The 14505-nt window shown below is 49.4% G+C and overlaps 1 protein-coding gene across 1 annotated transcript in view; it reads right to left on the reverse strand.

Annotated features, from left to right (window-relative positions):
- The window catches only part of INPP5D (inositol polyphosphate-5-phosphatase D), a 134537-nt gene that overhangs the window by 34155 nt on the left and 85877 nt on the right, over positions 1-14505 (reverse strand). Inside the window, exons 9-13 of the mRNA XM_082630665.1 lie at positions 14203-14326; positions 6592-6698; positions 4319-4421; positions 1816-2012; positions 1289-1406 (exon numbers count right to left, since the gene is read on the reverse strand). Coding sequence (XP_082486791.1) covers positions 1289-1406; positions 1816-2012; positions 4319-4421; positions 6592-6698; positions 14203-14326 — 649 coding nt within the window. The remainder of the gene's footprint in view (positions 1-1288; positions 1407-1815; positions 2013-4318; positions 4422-6591; positions 6699-14202; positions 14327-14505) is intronic.

The following is a 14505-nucleotide window of genomic DNA, read 5'->3' on the forward strand; positions in this document are numbered from 1 at the left end:
CATACACACAGACTGACAGATTCACACACACACACAGACTGACACAGACTGACAGACTCACTCACACATACACAGACTCATACACACAGACTGACAGATTCACACACACACACACAGACCGACGGACTCACACACACACACACACAGACTGACAGACTGACAGACTCACACACACACAGACTGACAGACTGACACACACAGACCGACGGACTCACACACACACAGAGACTGACAGACTCACACAGACTGACAGACTCACACACACACAGTGACAGACACACACACACACAGACACACACAGATTGACAGACTGCCAGACTCACTCACACATACACAGACTCATACACACAGACTGACAGATTCACACACACACAGACAGACAGACAGACACAGACTGACAGACTCACACACACACACAGACTCATACACACAGACAGATTCACACACACACACAGACTGACAGACTCACACACACAGACTCATACACACAGACTGACAGATTCACACACACACACACAGACACAGACTGACAGACTCATACACACAGACTGACAGATTCACACACACACACACACAGTGACAGACACACACAGATTCACACACAGAGACTGAAAGACTGACAGACTCACACACACACATACATACAGACACACACACACAGACTCACATACTCTCTCTCACACACACACAGTCACACTCACACTCACACTCACAGGCGTGCAGCCCTCTGCTGTTTTCAGTTCTCTGAAGCACCATGACTGGTCCCCACAGGCTCACAGCTGATACCAAAGTTTCCACCTCCAACCTGAGTCTGTCTAGATCTAGACCAGGGATCATACCCTACAGTCTGTGACCAAACTGAACCCATGACTTGTTCGTAAATACAGTTTTCTGGAACACGGCTGCGCTCATTCATGTTCCTGCTGTCTGTGGCTGCTCTCGTGTGTCAGCCGCAGGGCTGAGGAGTTGCACGTGGACTGAAAAGCCTAAAATACTCACTACCTGGCCTTTCACAGCACGTCTGTCAACCCCTGTCCTCGGTCCGTGACACTCAAGGTAGGGTCCGTGGGTTAGCAGTGCTGACACCACCTGGGAGCTCGTTGGAAACACAGAATGTCGGGCTCCTCCTGAGATGTACTGAGTCAGAACCCACGTTCTGCCAGATGCCCAGAAGCACTGGTGTAGACCCCGAGCGCGTTTAGGCTGGGAGGACCACCCACCCCAGGTGGGATGGACACGCGAGCGTCGGCAGGAGCGAGCTTACGTGGGACACAGCCCCCCTGCTCACCCAGCGTGTTGGCGATGCCCGTCTTCACGTTGTTGGTGCAGATGTGGCTGATCCTGTTCTCGTGCTCTGGCTTGGCCAGCACCGCTATGCGGATGTTCCAGAGGGTGTGGATGGCGACCTGGCAGGGAGGACAAGGCTGTGACCCTGGGCCAGACACAGTGCTTGACCCCAGAGCAAGAGATTCACACCCATCCCTCGCCCCAGGTGTGGGGCGCCCTGTCTGTAGTCCCTACACTTTGGGGGACTCCAAAGGATGCCTCACAGATGAGACAAAGTGTCTTAAAGATGAGAGCCGGCACAGATGAGATTTCGATGAAGTAAAGATGACCTACAAGCTCAGGCAGGGAAGAGGGAGGACCCCAGTGATGAGCAATGCTCACGGACACCATTAATTTCTGGATACAGGTGCTCCTCTCTGGCCCTGGAAGCCAGGGGGGACCACTGAGCACATTCTTGCTTCTGAGATGCTCCTGATTTGCGCAGTCTACTGCCCCGGAGTCCCACCCAGGGCTGTGGCCACTGCTCACTGTTTTAAAAGTCATGCTGGTGATTTCTTGCAGGGAGTGTTTGAGTATCTCCAGCCACTCCTTCTCTCCCAGGGGGTCCTCCTGGGTGCCGATCACGTAAATGTCATGGGGGATGTAATCAGCAGAGTCATCCCGCGTCTTTCCCTGCCCCTTGGAGAGAAACCAGGACGTGATCTTCTTGGGAGGGGGGGCGTTACCTTCAACAGCAAAACCCAACACCAAGTGAGTCAGAGGTACATCAGGAGAATTCAAAACAGACGTGGGGGGTGGGAGAGGTTCACATAGTCACTGGAAACCATTCAGTTCACCCAATGAAATATACCTTAAAGAACTAGGTACTATCATCCCCCAGGATGTAAGGGAGGGTGAGAACTCAGTTACTTGTCTTTTTCTTTTTTTTTTAGTTTTTTTTTTTTAATACTGATGTTTTAAAGCAACGCCTTTTTTTTTTTTTTTTGGTTGCGCTGCACAGCTTGCCGGATCTTAGTTTCCTGACCAGGGATTGAACCCGGGCCCTCAGCAGTGAAGGTGCAGGGTCCTAACCACGAGACTGCCAGGTAATTCCCTCAGTTACATTTCTTTGTAAAGATAAAGTAAGTTTCAAAGACTAGAAACACCTGAAGATTCTGTAACTTGAACTAGTAGCAGAAGATGTCAGACACTGTCCTAGTTTCTGGGGCTTTAGTGATAACTGAGACACAGGCCTCGAGGAGTTTACATTCCATTGGTGGTGAGAGAACGCTGTAGGCTGACAAGTTTAGCATGGAGGCTTCTAACCCATGGTTAGGAGACAACAGTGCCTTCATTGCACAAGAGAGATCTCAGCCGAAAACCAAGAGATGTGCGGGAGTTAGCCAGAGAAATGGAAGAGCATGGAGGCCCCCCTAGTGCCATTTCAAAAGCTGGGCTGAAACAGCTCAATAAAGAAACGATGATAAAGATTGATTTCCCTGAGAATGCCCTTGGAGGTTGAGTAAACGTTTTTCTCCAAGAGATAACTTTCTTGGTTCACAAGTGCCAAGAAGCCAAGAACCGGAGTGACTTGACTGCCGCCGAGCTCTGCTCCCACTGTGGCTCAGGATGGGGGCACCTACCCTGGGGCCTGGTGGTCTCTGCTCGGGGAGACCCTCGCCTGCTGCCCTGGTGAGGCAGGGCCCTGGCCAGCTCCTTCAGGCCGTGTCAAGGGCACCCCCTGCAGCTGTGCACCTGGACGGCCTGAACCGTGCCCGGCCAAATCTAAGACGTCCAGGCTCGCAGAGGGAAAAACGGGAAGGGGCCGGTGCCCACGTGCATGAACCCCCAAGTGTGAGAGCTGAGGAAATCAGGCGGCCAGTAAGAAACACTGGTGGGGAGAGAAGCACACAGGAACTGGGCAAGGGTTCTACTTCAGCGCTGCCGTGGCCCCTGGAATCTCTGGGCCTGCAGGTCTGGGGAGACTGGGTCTGGTGGCATCGGGGTGGGCAGCGCTCCTGACTTCCCTCCTGAAACGCCAGCCCCTCCTCCACCAAGCGACAGGCCAGGAGTCCCATGTTGCGTTTCTATTTCGGATTGTCCCCCTCCCCCTCCACGAAGGGCTTCTGCTCAGCCTCTTCCTCCCGGGGGGCTGCTGGGTGACACTGTGCTGCCTTGGGAGGTGGTCCTGACTCTGCTCTAGACAAAAGTAGGCGAGACAGATGCCCAGTCACATTCAAATTTCAGATAAACAATGGATAATTTTTAGAATAAGTATGTCCCATGCAATAACTGTTTGTCTAAAATTTAAATTAACTAGACATTCTGTATCTACTTAATTTTTTGAAATTTCTAGCTGAATATTTACACTAAATAATTATTTAGTGTAATTCATATTAGTATAAAAATTTGTATTAGCATCTAAGTATATATTGTATATATTTAGTACAATGTATATTTGGTGTATATTTGCACTTACCTCTAGCCTAATAGTTATACTAAATAATTATTTACTATAATTTATATTCAGTATAATATATTTATATATTTAGTATATGATATATACTTAGTATATATTAGTATGTAAATATATATAGTATATATATTTAGCATAATATATATTTAGTATGTATGTATTTATTTCTAGCTAAACACATATACTAAAAAATAATTTGTTGTCTATATGAAATTCAAATTCAACTAGGCATCATCTCTCTTTCTCTTTCTTGCTCAATCAACCTGGCAGCCCAAATCAAAAAGGGAGCTCTTCCTTCCAGGACTGAAGCCCCTTGGCAAGCTGCCCCAGGCTGGCAGGTGCCCAAGAGCCTCTTCACCCATATATTCAGACTTTCCAGTTTCGACAAGCAACGTAACCCATTTCAGCTGCACTTGGGGTATGAGAATCCCAGGGCTTGCTGCTCTTACCCCTTGTCTCAGGATGGGTACCCAGGTCTCGGGACTGGGGGTTGGGGGGAGACAGGCAAGGATGCTTGAGGCAGCAAAGCAGAGCCCCAGGGGAGGTGCCTGGAGGCGGGGCGGCACGTGGACCCACCCATGTTCCAGGTGCCGATGAAGATGGTGATCATGTCGGGCTCCGGCTGCTCCGAATGCTTGTTCTTCATCTGCTGGAGGAGCTGGCAGAAGCCTTCTCTCTTCTAGGGATTGAAGGGCAGACAGACTCAGACAGGCCTCTGCCTCCCTGCACATGATACTTTCAAAGGACTGGTCAGCTTCGAGAAAACTGAGGGGAGCGCAGATCAGTGTGGACTTCCAGGAGAGCCATCTGGAAATACGTGTCCGAGGTCTTAAGAGAGCGGCTTCTCTCTGACCCAGCCCTTCCACTGCAAGGACCTGACTAAGGAAAGAATCAGGGACTGTTCGAAGACCTGACTATGTCGTGGGGACTGCAGCAGAAAATATTAGAAACCTTCGTGTCCAGTCTTAGGAGATGAATTACTAACTGTATTATGGGTCATCCATATGCTAGAAGACCACAGGTTTTAAAAATTTGGGGGTAGAAGTACTTCATCAACAAGGGTAGATGGTCAAGATACATTGTTTAGTATGAAAAACCAGTTGACAAAACACTAGGAACAGGGCTTCCCTGGTGGCGCAGTGGTTGAGAGTCTGCCTGCTGATGCAGGGGTTATGGGTTCGTGCCCCGGCCCAGGAGGATCCCACATGACGCAGAGCGGCTGGGCCCATGAGCCATGGCCGCTGAGCCTGCGTGTCTGGAGCCTGTGCTCCGCAACGGGAGAGGCCACAACAGTGAGAGGCCCGCGTACCGCAAAAAAAAAAAAAGAAAAAGAAAGAAAAAAAAAAACCCCACTATGAACAGCACCACTACATTTGTATTAAAAAAACACAAACAAAAACCATCCTGAAAGATAGAGTCCAAGGATTACTAGTGGTATAGGGGTGTTTCTATTTTAAACTTTTTGTTGATCTGTGTACTTTTTCCCTAATGAGAATTAGATTACTTATGTAATGAAAGAAACTATAAATCAAAGAAACTAATTAAAAAGGAAAGAACACACAAAGGCTGTCGTAGCCTTCTTAATAGTCTTCATTTAGTTGTCCTAGGTACACAGTAGGGCACAAAGTAGACGTGGCCCTCTCGTAGCTTACAGTTCAATAGGGCAGGGTGACCAAACAAGCGTGCCCCAAAGTTTTAGGCTGCACTATATGAAATTACCAATGTGTGACTGCCTCAGACCTACGTAGATGGCAATTTCATATGATTCAATCTAATTGCAAATCTAAGTTCCCTCTGAAGAAAGCAGCTCACGAAGAATTGTGACGGCTGTCTTTATGGAAACCTGCTTTTAGTTACAAATGGCTCAATATTCAGTGCCTCGGTTTACTGCTGGGCCTCATCCTTCTGAGCTTGCGGCAATGAGCAGAACTGGGTTTTGGACCTCTGCCCACGTGCCCAGCACGATGCCCAGCCAGGTTTCTGCCTCCCCCCACCTGTCTGGCCCCCACTTCCTTGTTTTTCCCAGTTCCTTCTCTATCATTCCTCCCAGTCCCTTTCACCCTCTCAGCCAGTTCTGGGCACCCCTGGACCCCCCACTGGCCTCCCAGCAGCCCACCCCTGCCACACAGGTAGAAAGAGCTAGGTCCCGGCACTCGATGGGGCTGTCCCTGTGATCCTGTGATAGAAGCCCTGTCCCTCTGCCATGGTGCCGACACGGTCCGCCAACACCTCACGTGCTGCGGTCTCTGTGCCCTGCCTTATCCGACCCGTACACTGCAGAATACACAGCAGGGCCGCAAGGGTGGGTTTCAGCCCCTCGTTGGCATGTCTGAAGTGAGGGGTAAGGTCACAGAGACACCGTCTGTGCAGAGGCCACCACAACGCCCAGATCCCAGGCTTCTCCATCGGCCCACCCACCTCTTATTCCAGCAGCCAGGCCTGGCAGGGACTCGCACTTCTGCAGAGTGGGGCAAAGTGTAGAAATGCAGGGAGCGCTGGTTGAGGCTCAGATTTAAATCGTGAGTGCCCCTGAGGGCCTCCGGGTGCATCCCGGGGAAGTTCAAAGCCCCCCAGTGGGGCTCAGGGCTAGTAAGACGTGGATGATAAAGGATGCACTCTCTCAGGGGCAGGCGTGGTAGCAAAGGAAGAGGATGGAGCTGTGATGCTTGAATCCCAGCTGGCCTGGAACGCACCCCCTCAGCTTCCTGCGCTTGGCTTTCCCAGGTGGGAAATGGGTTGTGAGAGCTGAGTGAGCCCATGGTACCAACTTCCAGGCGCACAGCAAGCCTCAGAAATTGTGCGTCCCCCCCTCCCCTCTTGGCCCATCTTAGTGGTTTGTCGTCACTTACTTTGGAGTCAGCAAAAACATATTCCTTCCGCAGGGTCTTCTCCTTCTCTGTTTCCACCAAAATCACCAACTTGTTCAGAAACTTCTGAGACTTGATGAGCTGCAAGACTGAAGAGGGATGAAAGTTCATTTTTCTCATCATCACCCAATATGTAGAGCCTCCACTATACTCTGGCACTTGACCATCAACAATCCTGACTTTTCCGTGTCCAGGCTGAGCACCAGATTTGTGCCTGGTCTCCCAGATCCTTGCTCCTCTTACAGGGAGGAGCTCAGGGCTGGGAAGGGTGGTACCTGGAACAGGAAGGGTGGCCTGGCCGGAGCAGAGACAGTGTGACTGTCCATCTTTTCAGCTCCTTCCCTCTCTCCCTTCCTTCTCTCTCTCTCTCCTCCTCCTTATCTCTTTTCCTTCCTTTCTCTTCCTCCCTTCCCTCTTGTGCTTGTTTTGAATTTATATCTGAAATGAAAAATTAAATATTTTTACTTCTATCAACGACTAAAAGGCTCAATTTGTTCTACAAGATTTTTACGAACAATAGCACTCCCCAACCCCATCTCCCTCCAATGTTCGGCTCCCTAGAGGCAACCACTTTCAATTCTTTTAATGGATTCTTTTGGAATTTTACTTCATGACTCTAAATACGATGCTTATATTGCTACTTCCTGGTGTTTCAGTCTTAGGTCTTTCCTATTACATATTGACTTCCCACTATAGAAGATGAAGGTTTAGCTCTCTTTCACATTTACAGCCTGTTCCCCCACCTCACCATTCCCCTCCCCCTGCCAATGTATAATTTCAGTCCCTCCATCATCCTTCTAATAATTATATCATCATTTTGGCCAGATAAGCATTCAGTGTTTGTTATTATGGGAATGCTCTTGACAGACAAGCCCTGACTGCTTTCTTTTTCCTATACAACTTTCTGTTTTTCCTGGAGTTAATAATTGCCCTATTTTTTCAGTGGTCCTAACTCTCTCAGTTTGTAACTCTCTTTTCTGTGCGGTCAATCACTTTCATCAGTTTCATCATCCTGAGGGAGCCTCTCCCAGAGCTTCTGGGCCTTCTCTTCTCCAGACTGGTGACCTCTAGGCCTGATGCAGAGCTGTTACTTTAGGGCCTTCCTTCTCCATCATCTGGGAAATCCATTCACCTCTGTCTCTCTTGTATTGGATCCCATGTCGTCCTCTTCCTCAGTTTATGCCTTCATTTTGGTAGAGCAACATCGCTAGTAGCTTTCCAAGAAAGAAGGGAGGGGGTGATACATTTCTGGAAGCTTTGCATGTCTGACAACTCTACCCTCACACTTCACTGGCACAACTCTAAGTTAGGAATAATTCTCCTCAGGACTCTGGAGACCTTGCTCCATCCTTTCTAGTTTGCAGCATTGCTGCTGAGAAATAAAACATCATTCTGATCCATCTGTATGCAGAAGAGTTCACATGGCAAGCCTGACTGCTATCCTTGGAAAGTCTGCTTGAAGGTGGCCCTTGGTTGGCATCTAGGACCTTGGATTTGGGGAGGGTTCCCAGCATCACCAGAACTAAGAGCAACTCACTGTGTCTGTGATGTTTGTACCAACAGTGTGGTTTACACTGAATTTTTTTTTTTGCGGTACGCGGGCCTCTCACTGTTGTGGCCTCTCCCATTGAGGAGCACAGGCTCCGGACGCTCAGGCTCAGTGGCCAAGGCTCATGGGACCAGCTGCTCTGCGGCATGTGGGATCTTCCCAGACTGGGGCATGAACCCGTGTCCCCTGCATCGGCAGGCGGACTCTCAACCACTGCGCCACCAGGGAAGCCCTACACTGAATATTTGTTTTCCTTCTGGGAGTCTGGGTGTGTACCAGGCAGAAGGTACCTACATGACCAGCCTCCAGTAAAATCCCGGGATTCTGAGTCTCTAACAAGCATCCCTGGTAAATGACATTTCACATGTGTTGTCACGACTCATCAGGGGAGGAATTAAGCACGTCCTGTGTGACCCCCACAGGGAAAGGACTTCTGGAAGCTTGTGCTTGGTCTCTCCTTTGCTGACTGTGCTATGTCCTTTCACTGTAATAAACCACAGCTATATGACTCTACACTGAGTCCTGGGAGTTTTCCTGGAGAATCACTCACTGTACCTGGATATGGTCTTGGGGACCCCTGACACAGGCTATAATCTATCTTTTGCTTTGAAGATTTTAGGATCTTTTCTTAGAATCCACTGTTATGAGACTTTCCAATGTTGCATGTGCCTCAGAGTACGCTGGACACTCGGTGGGCCATTTTCAGTCTGGAAACGGATATTGTTCAGTCCTGAGAACTTCTCTTGAATTGTTTCTTTAATGTTTTTTCTCACTGTTTCCCGGTTTTCTCTTACTGACTCTCATTATATTGGTATTGGAACTCCTGGACTGGTCTTCTAATTTTCAAAAATCCCTTCTCTCCTATTTCTCCTCACTTTGTCCTTTTGTTCTACCTTCTGGGAGCTTTCCTCGACTTTATCTTTCCACCCTTCCTTTGAGTTTTTATTTTAAAAATTTCTGAAAAAAGATTCTGCTCTAATGTTTTTATTTTCCTTACTAATCTCCTGTTCCCTTCCTTCTCCTTTTTCTTCATTTTTATTTTGTTCTCGCAGTGTTCCTTTAATAGCGTTCTGTTCTTGTTTCCTGGTCCAATTTCTTTTAACTGTCATAATTTGTTTCCTGCAAGTTTTTTGTCTTTTTCCTTACTTCTGCCTTGAGTCTCATTGTTTCCTATTCCAGGCTTCTCTCCAATGTCTGGTGGTCCTTGGCTGTGGATCCCAACAGTGCCAGTGGGGGACTCTCCACCAAGGTTTCTCCACTGGGTGGTCTCATGGGTTGATTTGTGGGGAACCTCTTCATGGCAGTGTCTTTAGATTTTTGTTCCTCGGCTGGTCATGTGGTCCAGGAAGAATCTTCCAACTGCCTGCCTGCAGGGTGTGGGCCTGGCTGGCAGTATCCCGAGCTGGGCAGGGGTGAAGGCTGGCATCTCAGCGTTCAGAAGTAACTGTTGTTGAGCCCTCTGTTTTTGGTAGTTTCCTCTGCCCTCACCAGGCCTGGTGTCTCCCAGTCCCTTACCTCCTCCAGAGACTAAACCTCAGGTCTTCTGCCTAACGTGTGAGGGGTAGCCACCCGCTGTGTGGCATGGACAGGGATCTGGTGGGTCTAACTCTTTTAAAAAGATTTTCATCCAATCCTGCTGTTTATAACCCCAGCTTCACCCTCACTCCAGGGGCCCCGGTTGCTATTGATTCCTATGCCCTTGGTGGTTCTGTGGTATGTCAGGCGTCTCAACTTTTCCTATGCCATACTTAAAATTTATGCCATACTTAAAATTTAGCTTTTTTGGTTCCTATAAATTGGTTATCATTATCCATCTGCTTTTCAGCATTCAGACTTATGTTGCCATTATCTTCCCTCCTGTTTTCTTTGTCCCTGTGAGTTTTGCCTTTAGGAAGGGAACTGACAATCGTGTGTGTGTTCAGCCACCATCTTGAGCTGAAGTCTCACTCTAGGGAAATCGTGGGGGGCCCGTGCTCCCAGAAGTCCCCTCAGCCTTGTCAGAGGCAGTCAGTGTCCCACAGCGTGACTCCTACTGCTGCCAACTGGAACGCCCCAACTTCTCCAAATCTGCTGCTATTAGGCTATGGCTCCTTCCCTCTGAATTTCTGGTTTTCCTTCCATTTGCAGGACTGTGTGGCTGCCCCTGGGACATGGCATCTTGCTTGCTCAGAATTAGTATTATTAATACTAATATTAGTATTAGTAGCAGGGTTAGTAAGTGGCCCACTTGTTCCCATACCTAGTTACATAGAATCATCTTGGTTCCTCTTCCCTTGCCCCTCTCCATCTCCTCCATCAGCTGGACTGAGCAGTTCTACCTCCAGAACATTCCCCATCTGCCTATCTTTCCCCATCTCAAGCCACCACCACCTCTTGCCGGCCACTGTCATAGCCCTTTAATTGGTCTCCCCGTCTCTGCCTGCCCCTGCCACCATTTATTCTCAGCACAGCAGCCAGAGTTCATTTTAGAGGGGATCACACCATTCCCCTGCTTGAAACCTCCAGACAGTGGCTCACTGCACTTAGAACACACCCCGGGTCACCAAGGCCCCGTGAATTCTTCATCCTCCGAAGCCCCAGGCAGAGCCACCTCTGTGGTGTGAAGCTTCCCCGCACAGCCCCACACAGAGCTCATCAGTCCTCCTCCAGGGCTAACCTCACATCTGACCCACATTCTAATACATGCACACACGGTCAGCTTTCCCTCCTGAACTGCAGATTCTTTGAGGGAGGGCTATAGCTCAGGGCTGGCCCACGGAAGATGCTCAAAAGAAAAATGTCCATTGAATTAACTGACAAGAATTCACAGTGCTTCTCAGAATCCTGAGGAGCATTTCTTTCAGTCCAGAAACCTCAAGTTTTCAGAGCAATCAGGCACTCTCTGACAATCTCCTTACTCATTGTAGGTTTCTGTTTCCTTCTGTAAAACCTGGGTCCACTTCTTTCAGTTGTAAGTCAGTCTCTGTGGTCGTTAAGAGGAAACTATGGTTCTAAGCCCGTCACTTTCAACAGCCCTTCCCTGCTCACACCCTCAGTAAGTCCCCAGCTCTCCTGCCCAAGTTGGCAGTGGACGGAGCGGTCCTGCCCCGGCACTGCGATCCCAACTCTGCGTGAATATGACAGCTTGTCACACTCCAGTGTCTAGGGACTTCGTTTCCTGATCCGTCGTCCTCCTCACTGCTCGGTTCTGCTTTCCTCAAAGCTGCCTTGGAGGGATAATTATATGATGATAGTGGTAGCAGCCAATTTTTTGAGCATCTGCTAGACGGTAGACACTGTGTACTTTGATGTTTACTTACTGAAGACTCACGGCAGCCCTATAGGATGCTACTATACCTATTTGACAGAATAATAAACTGAGGACAGAGAGAGGGCACTAGACCAAGGTCACAGGTGGCTGACCTGGGACTCAAGGCTGGGCTTCTAACACCTCCCTGTGCTCCTAACACCACTTTCCTCCTTTCTGCATCCCACCTCCTGCACAGGGCTCGTCCCCAGAATTCCATCCCCGCTGCTGCCCTGAGAGTACCCCTTGGACCTTCATGCCACAGCCCAGGTGGGACTCAGGAGCAGGAGGTTGCAGGACAGGGCAGCCCCCATGGCCTCTACCTGGACACTGTGCCGTGGGGTCAGTGCTGCCTCTGGGCTCATGGGATGCACTTTTACAGGCATTAGCTCGTCTACTCATGACAAGCCTATTATTCCCATTTCACAGATGAGAAAATGGAGGTACAGAGCAGTTAAGCAACTAGGCCAACATGATACAGCTAGCAAGGGTCAGAGCCTAGATTTGGACCTGGGCAGTCTAGCCCCGGAGCCCATGTGTGCTCTTATCCTCTGTCCTGCTGTTCCCAGCACAGTGTCTGACATCGAGCTGGTGCTGAACACACCACCCCCTTCCTGCCCCGCCTGGATGTCCAGCCCTAGGAGGTTCTAGGGGTGACGGGTGGTATCTGCAGGGCTTGGCTGTCAGGCCAAATATCCGCCATCTGAATAGACAGCTCAGGCCAGTGTTCTTGATGGGGCGAGGCTGTGGCTCGTGTCATGTACCCTAGAGACCCCTGTGGGATGTGCTGTGACCTGCTCCCATTTGCCATCTCTGCTGAGGTAGAGTGGGTGTTGGTGACCCAGGACAATATCTGAAGGCCACTCCAACTCATGGGCTAAACGACAGTGGGCAGACAGCATGGAAGCACGGCCCACACTCCCTACAGGCACCTGCTTGGCAAGGCTAGTGCAGCGGGATTTTCCCAACTTTTCAACAGCAGCCATCAGTCATGGTCTCCAATTAGAACCTGCCTCCAGAACATTCCATCCCACAAGTCAGGCTTCTAACAGAACCAGAGGAGAGTCCACTGCTTCCAGACAGCAGGAAAAAGATTTGACATGGTGACCACATGCATACAATTTCTATGTGTGTGTGCATGTGTATGTATAACTACAACACAAGTTTCATGAAAAAATAGTTACCTTTACTCTCTACTTTGATGTTTTCTGGTTTATCCTTCTCTGTTCTTTCTCTCCTCACACTACTTTATTAAGAACAAAAGATACTGATCATGCCTGGAACTGCCAGATAAAATACAGGATGCCTGGGATTCCTTTACAGAAAAAGGCATACCTTTTTACTATAAGTATGTTCCAAGTATTGCACGGGACATACTTATACTAAAACTTTTTCATCGTTTATCTGAAATTTAAGTTTAACTGGGCATCCCGTAGTTTTATTTGCTAATCTGGTATCCCTCATTATATGTTACTAAACAAATTTTGAGCCCCTGCAGAATAAAAAATACTGTTTACAGACCAGAGGGACTTTGTCTTCAGGGGTTGGAAAACCTGAACTGGAATACAAACTGCTGTGTGAAATTTGAGGGGAGAGTCCACAGCACTTACCAAGTACCTCAGGGAATCTGTGGGCCAGGTGAGGATAAAATGAGATCAAGTAAGGAAATGTGGCTCAGAAAATATCATGTTACGATACATAGGCTCCCGCCTTGTACAGACGGAGAAACTGAGGCTTGGAGCTGCCCCTCCCTGGCAGGCCAGCCTCTGAGGCCAGTGATGCCAGGGGCACATCTGAGCATTTTCCCCTTTCTCTTCCCCTGACCTTGGCCACACTGCAGGCTGTCACTTGCCATCCTCACTATCAAGGCTGCCAATTCTAGACTCTGCCTCCAAAACTGCCTCCCCGCCCCCTCCCCAGTTATTCTCCATCCAATCTGTGGCCTTCCTCGGAGCACTCAGTAATAGCTGAAATCATCGTATTGACATATTTATTGGCCACTCAATGCATTGGAATGTAAATTCCACGTGGACAGAGTCTTCGACCATCCGGCTTACCCTGGATCCCCAGTGCCTGGCCCACAGCAGCTTCTCTATAACTTTTTGGCATGTGAACATTTTCCATTTTACTGATGAGTTTGTTTGAAATGCAAAGCCTCAGTTGCCCAGAGTTGGCTCCTATGTGCTAGGTTTTCCTAAGGAACCTTACATGTAGATCCATTCACATGAGCCTTATCGCCCCCATTTTACAGATGAGGAAACTGAGGCCCAGGAAGGTTAAGTGTTGCTTGCAAGGTCACACTGGTGCTAAGTGGCTGAGCTGGGATGTGAATTCAGACAGAGCTCATGACTTTAATGCCATGCTAAACTGTTTCTCTGTCTGTGTTACCCTAGAGATGCAGCCTGATTTGGTCAGCAGGGCCTGAACCAGGTACAATGGTGACCACACGCATCAGCGTGGCTTCTAGCAGGGAAGAGCGTGAAGACACGTGGAACCGCCACCCAGGGCCAAGTATAAGCTCATTTCCCCAGGGTGGGAGGAAGCAGGTGGAGCGTACAGGGCAGGCCTCAAGGTAGAGGGGGCACGGGAGGGGAGCCTTAGGACTGGGGGTTCCCACAGGCAGGCTGAGGGTTGGTGGGTACCCCAGCAGAGGGTGGAAGGTGCCTGGCAGGACTTGCTTTTCCAGCAGCCTGCTGCTGAGCGGCCACAGGAAGGGCACTAGCAAAATGAGAACTTTACAGACATGAGGGGGCCTTACTTTTCTTGTGGCTGTAGAACTTGTCCTCAGAACCATCCTTGGACTTCTTAATTATCAGTTTCCCAGATTCAACATCAACTTTGAGCTGCAATTTCTGAGGAATCCCCAGAGATTCTGACTTCACCTGTGAAAAGGAGGTGGGGGGGAGGGAGGAAGGGTGGGGCAGAGGAGATGTTGGTTATCCCTTCTCTGTGCTTTCACAGTGCCAGTCCGTGACCCCTTGTCGATATGACTGGGCAGCCCTTGGCCATGTGTCCAGCCCTGGTGTCCCTCCCGCGCGGGACCCCTGGGCTTCTGTCTCTG

Source organism: Mesoplodon mirus (assembly GCF_964341445.2).
Source record: "Mesoplodon mirus genome assembly, chromosome: 8".
NCBI lineage: Eukaryota > Metazoa > Chordata > Mammalia > Artiodactyla > Ziphiidae > Mesoplodon > Mesoplodon mirus.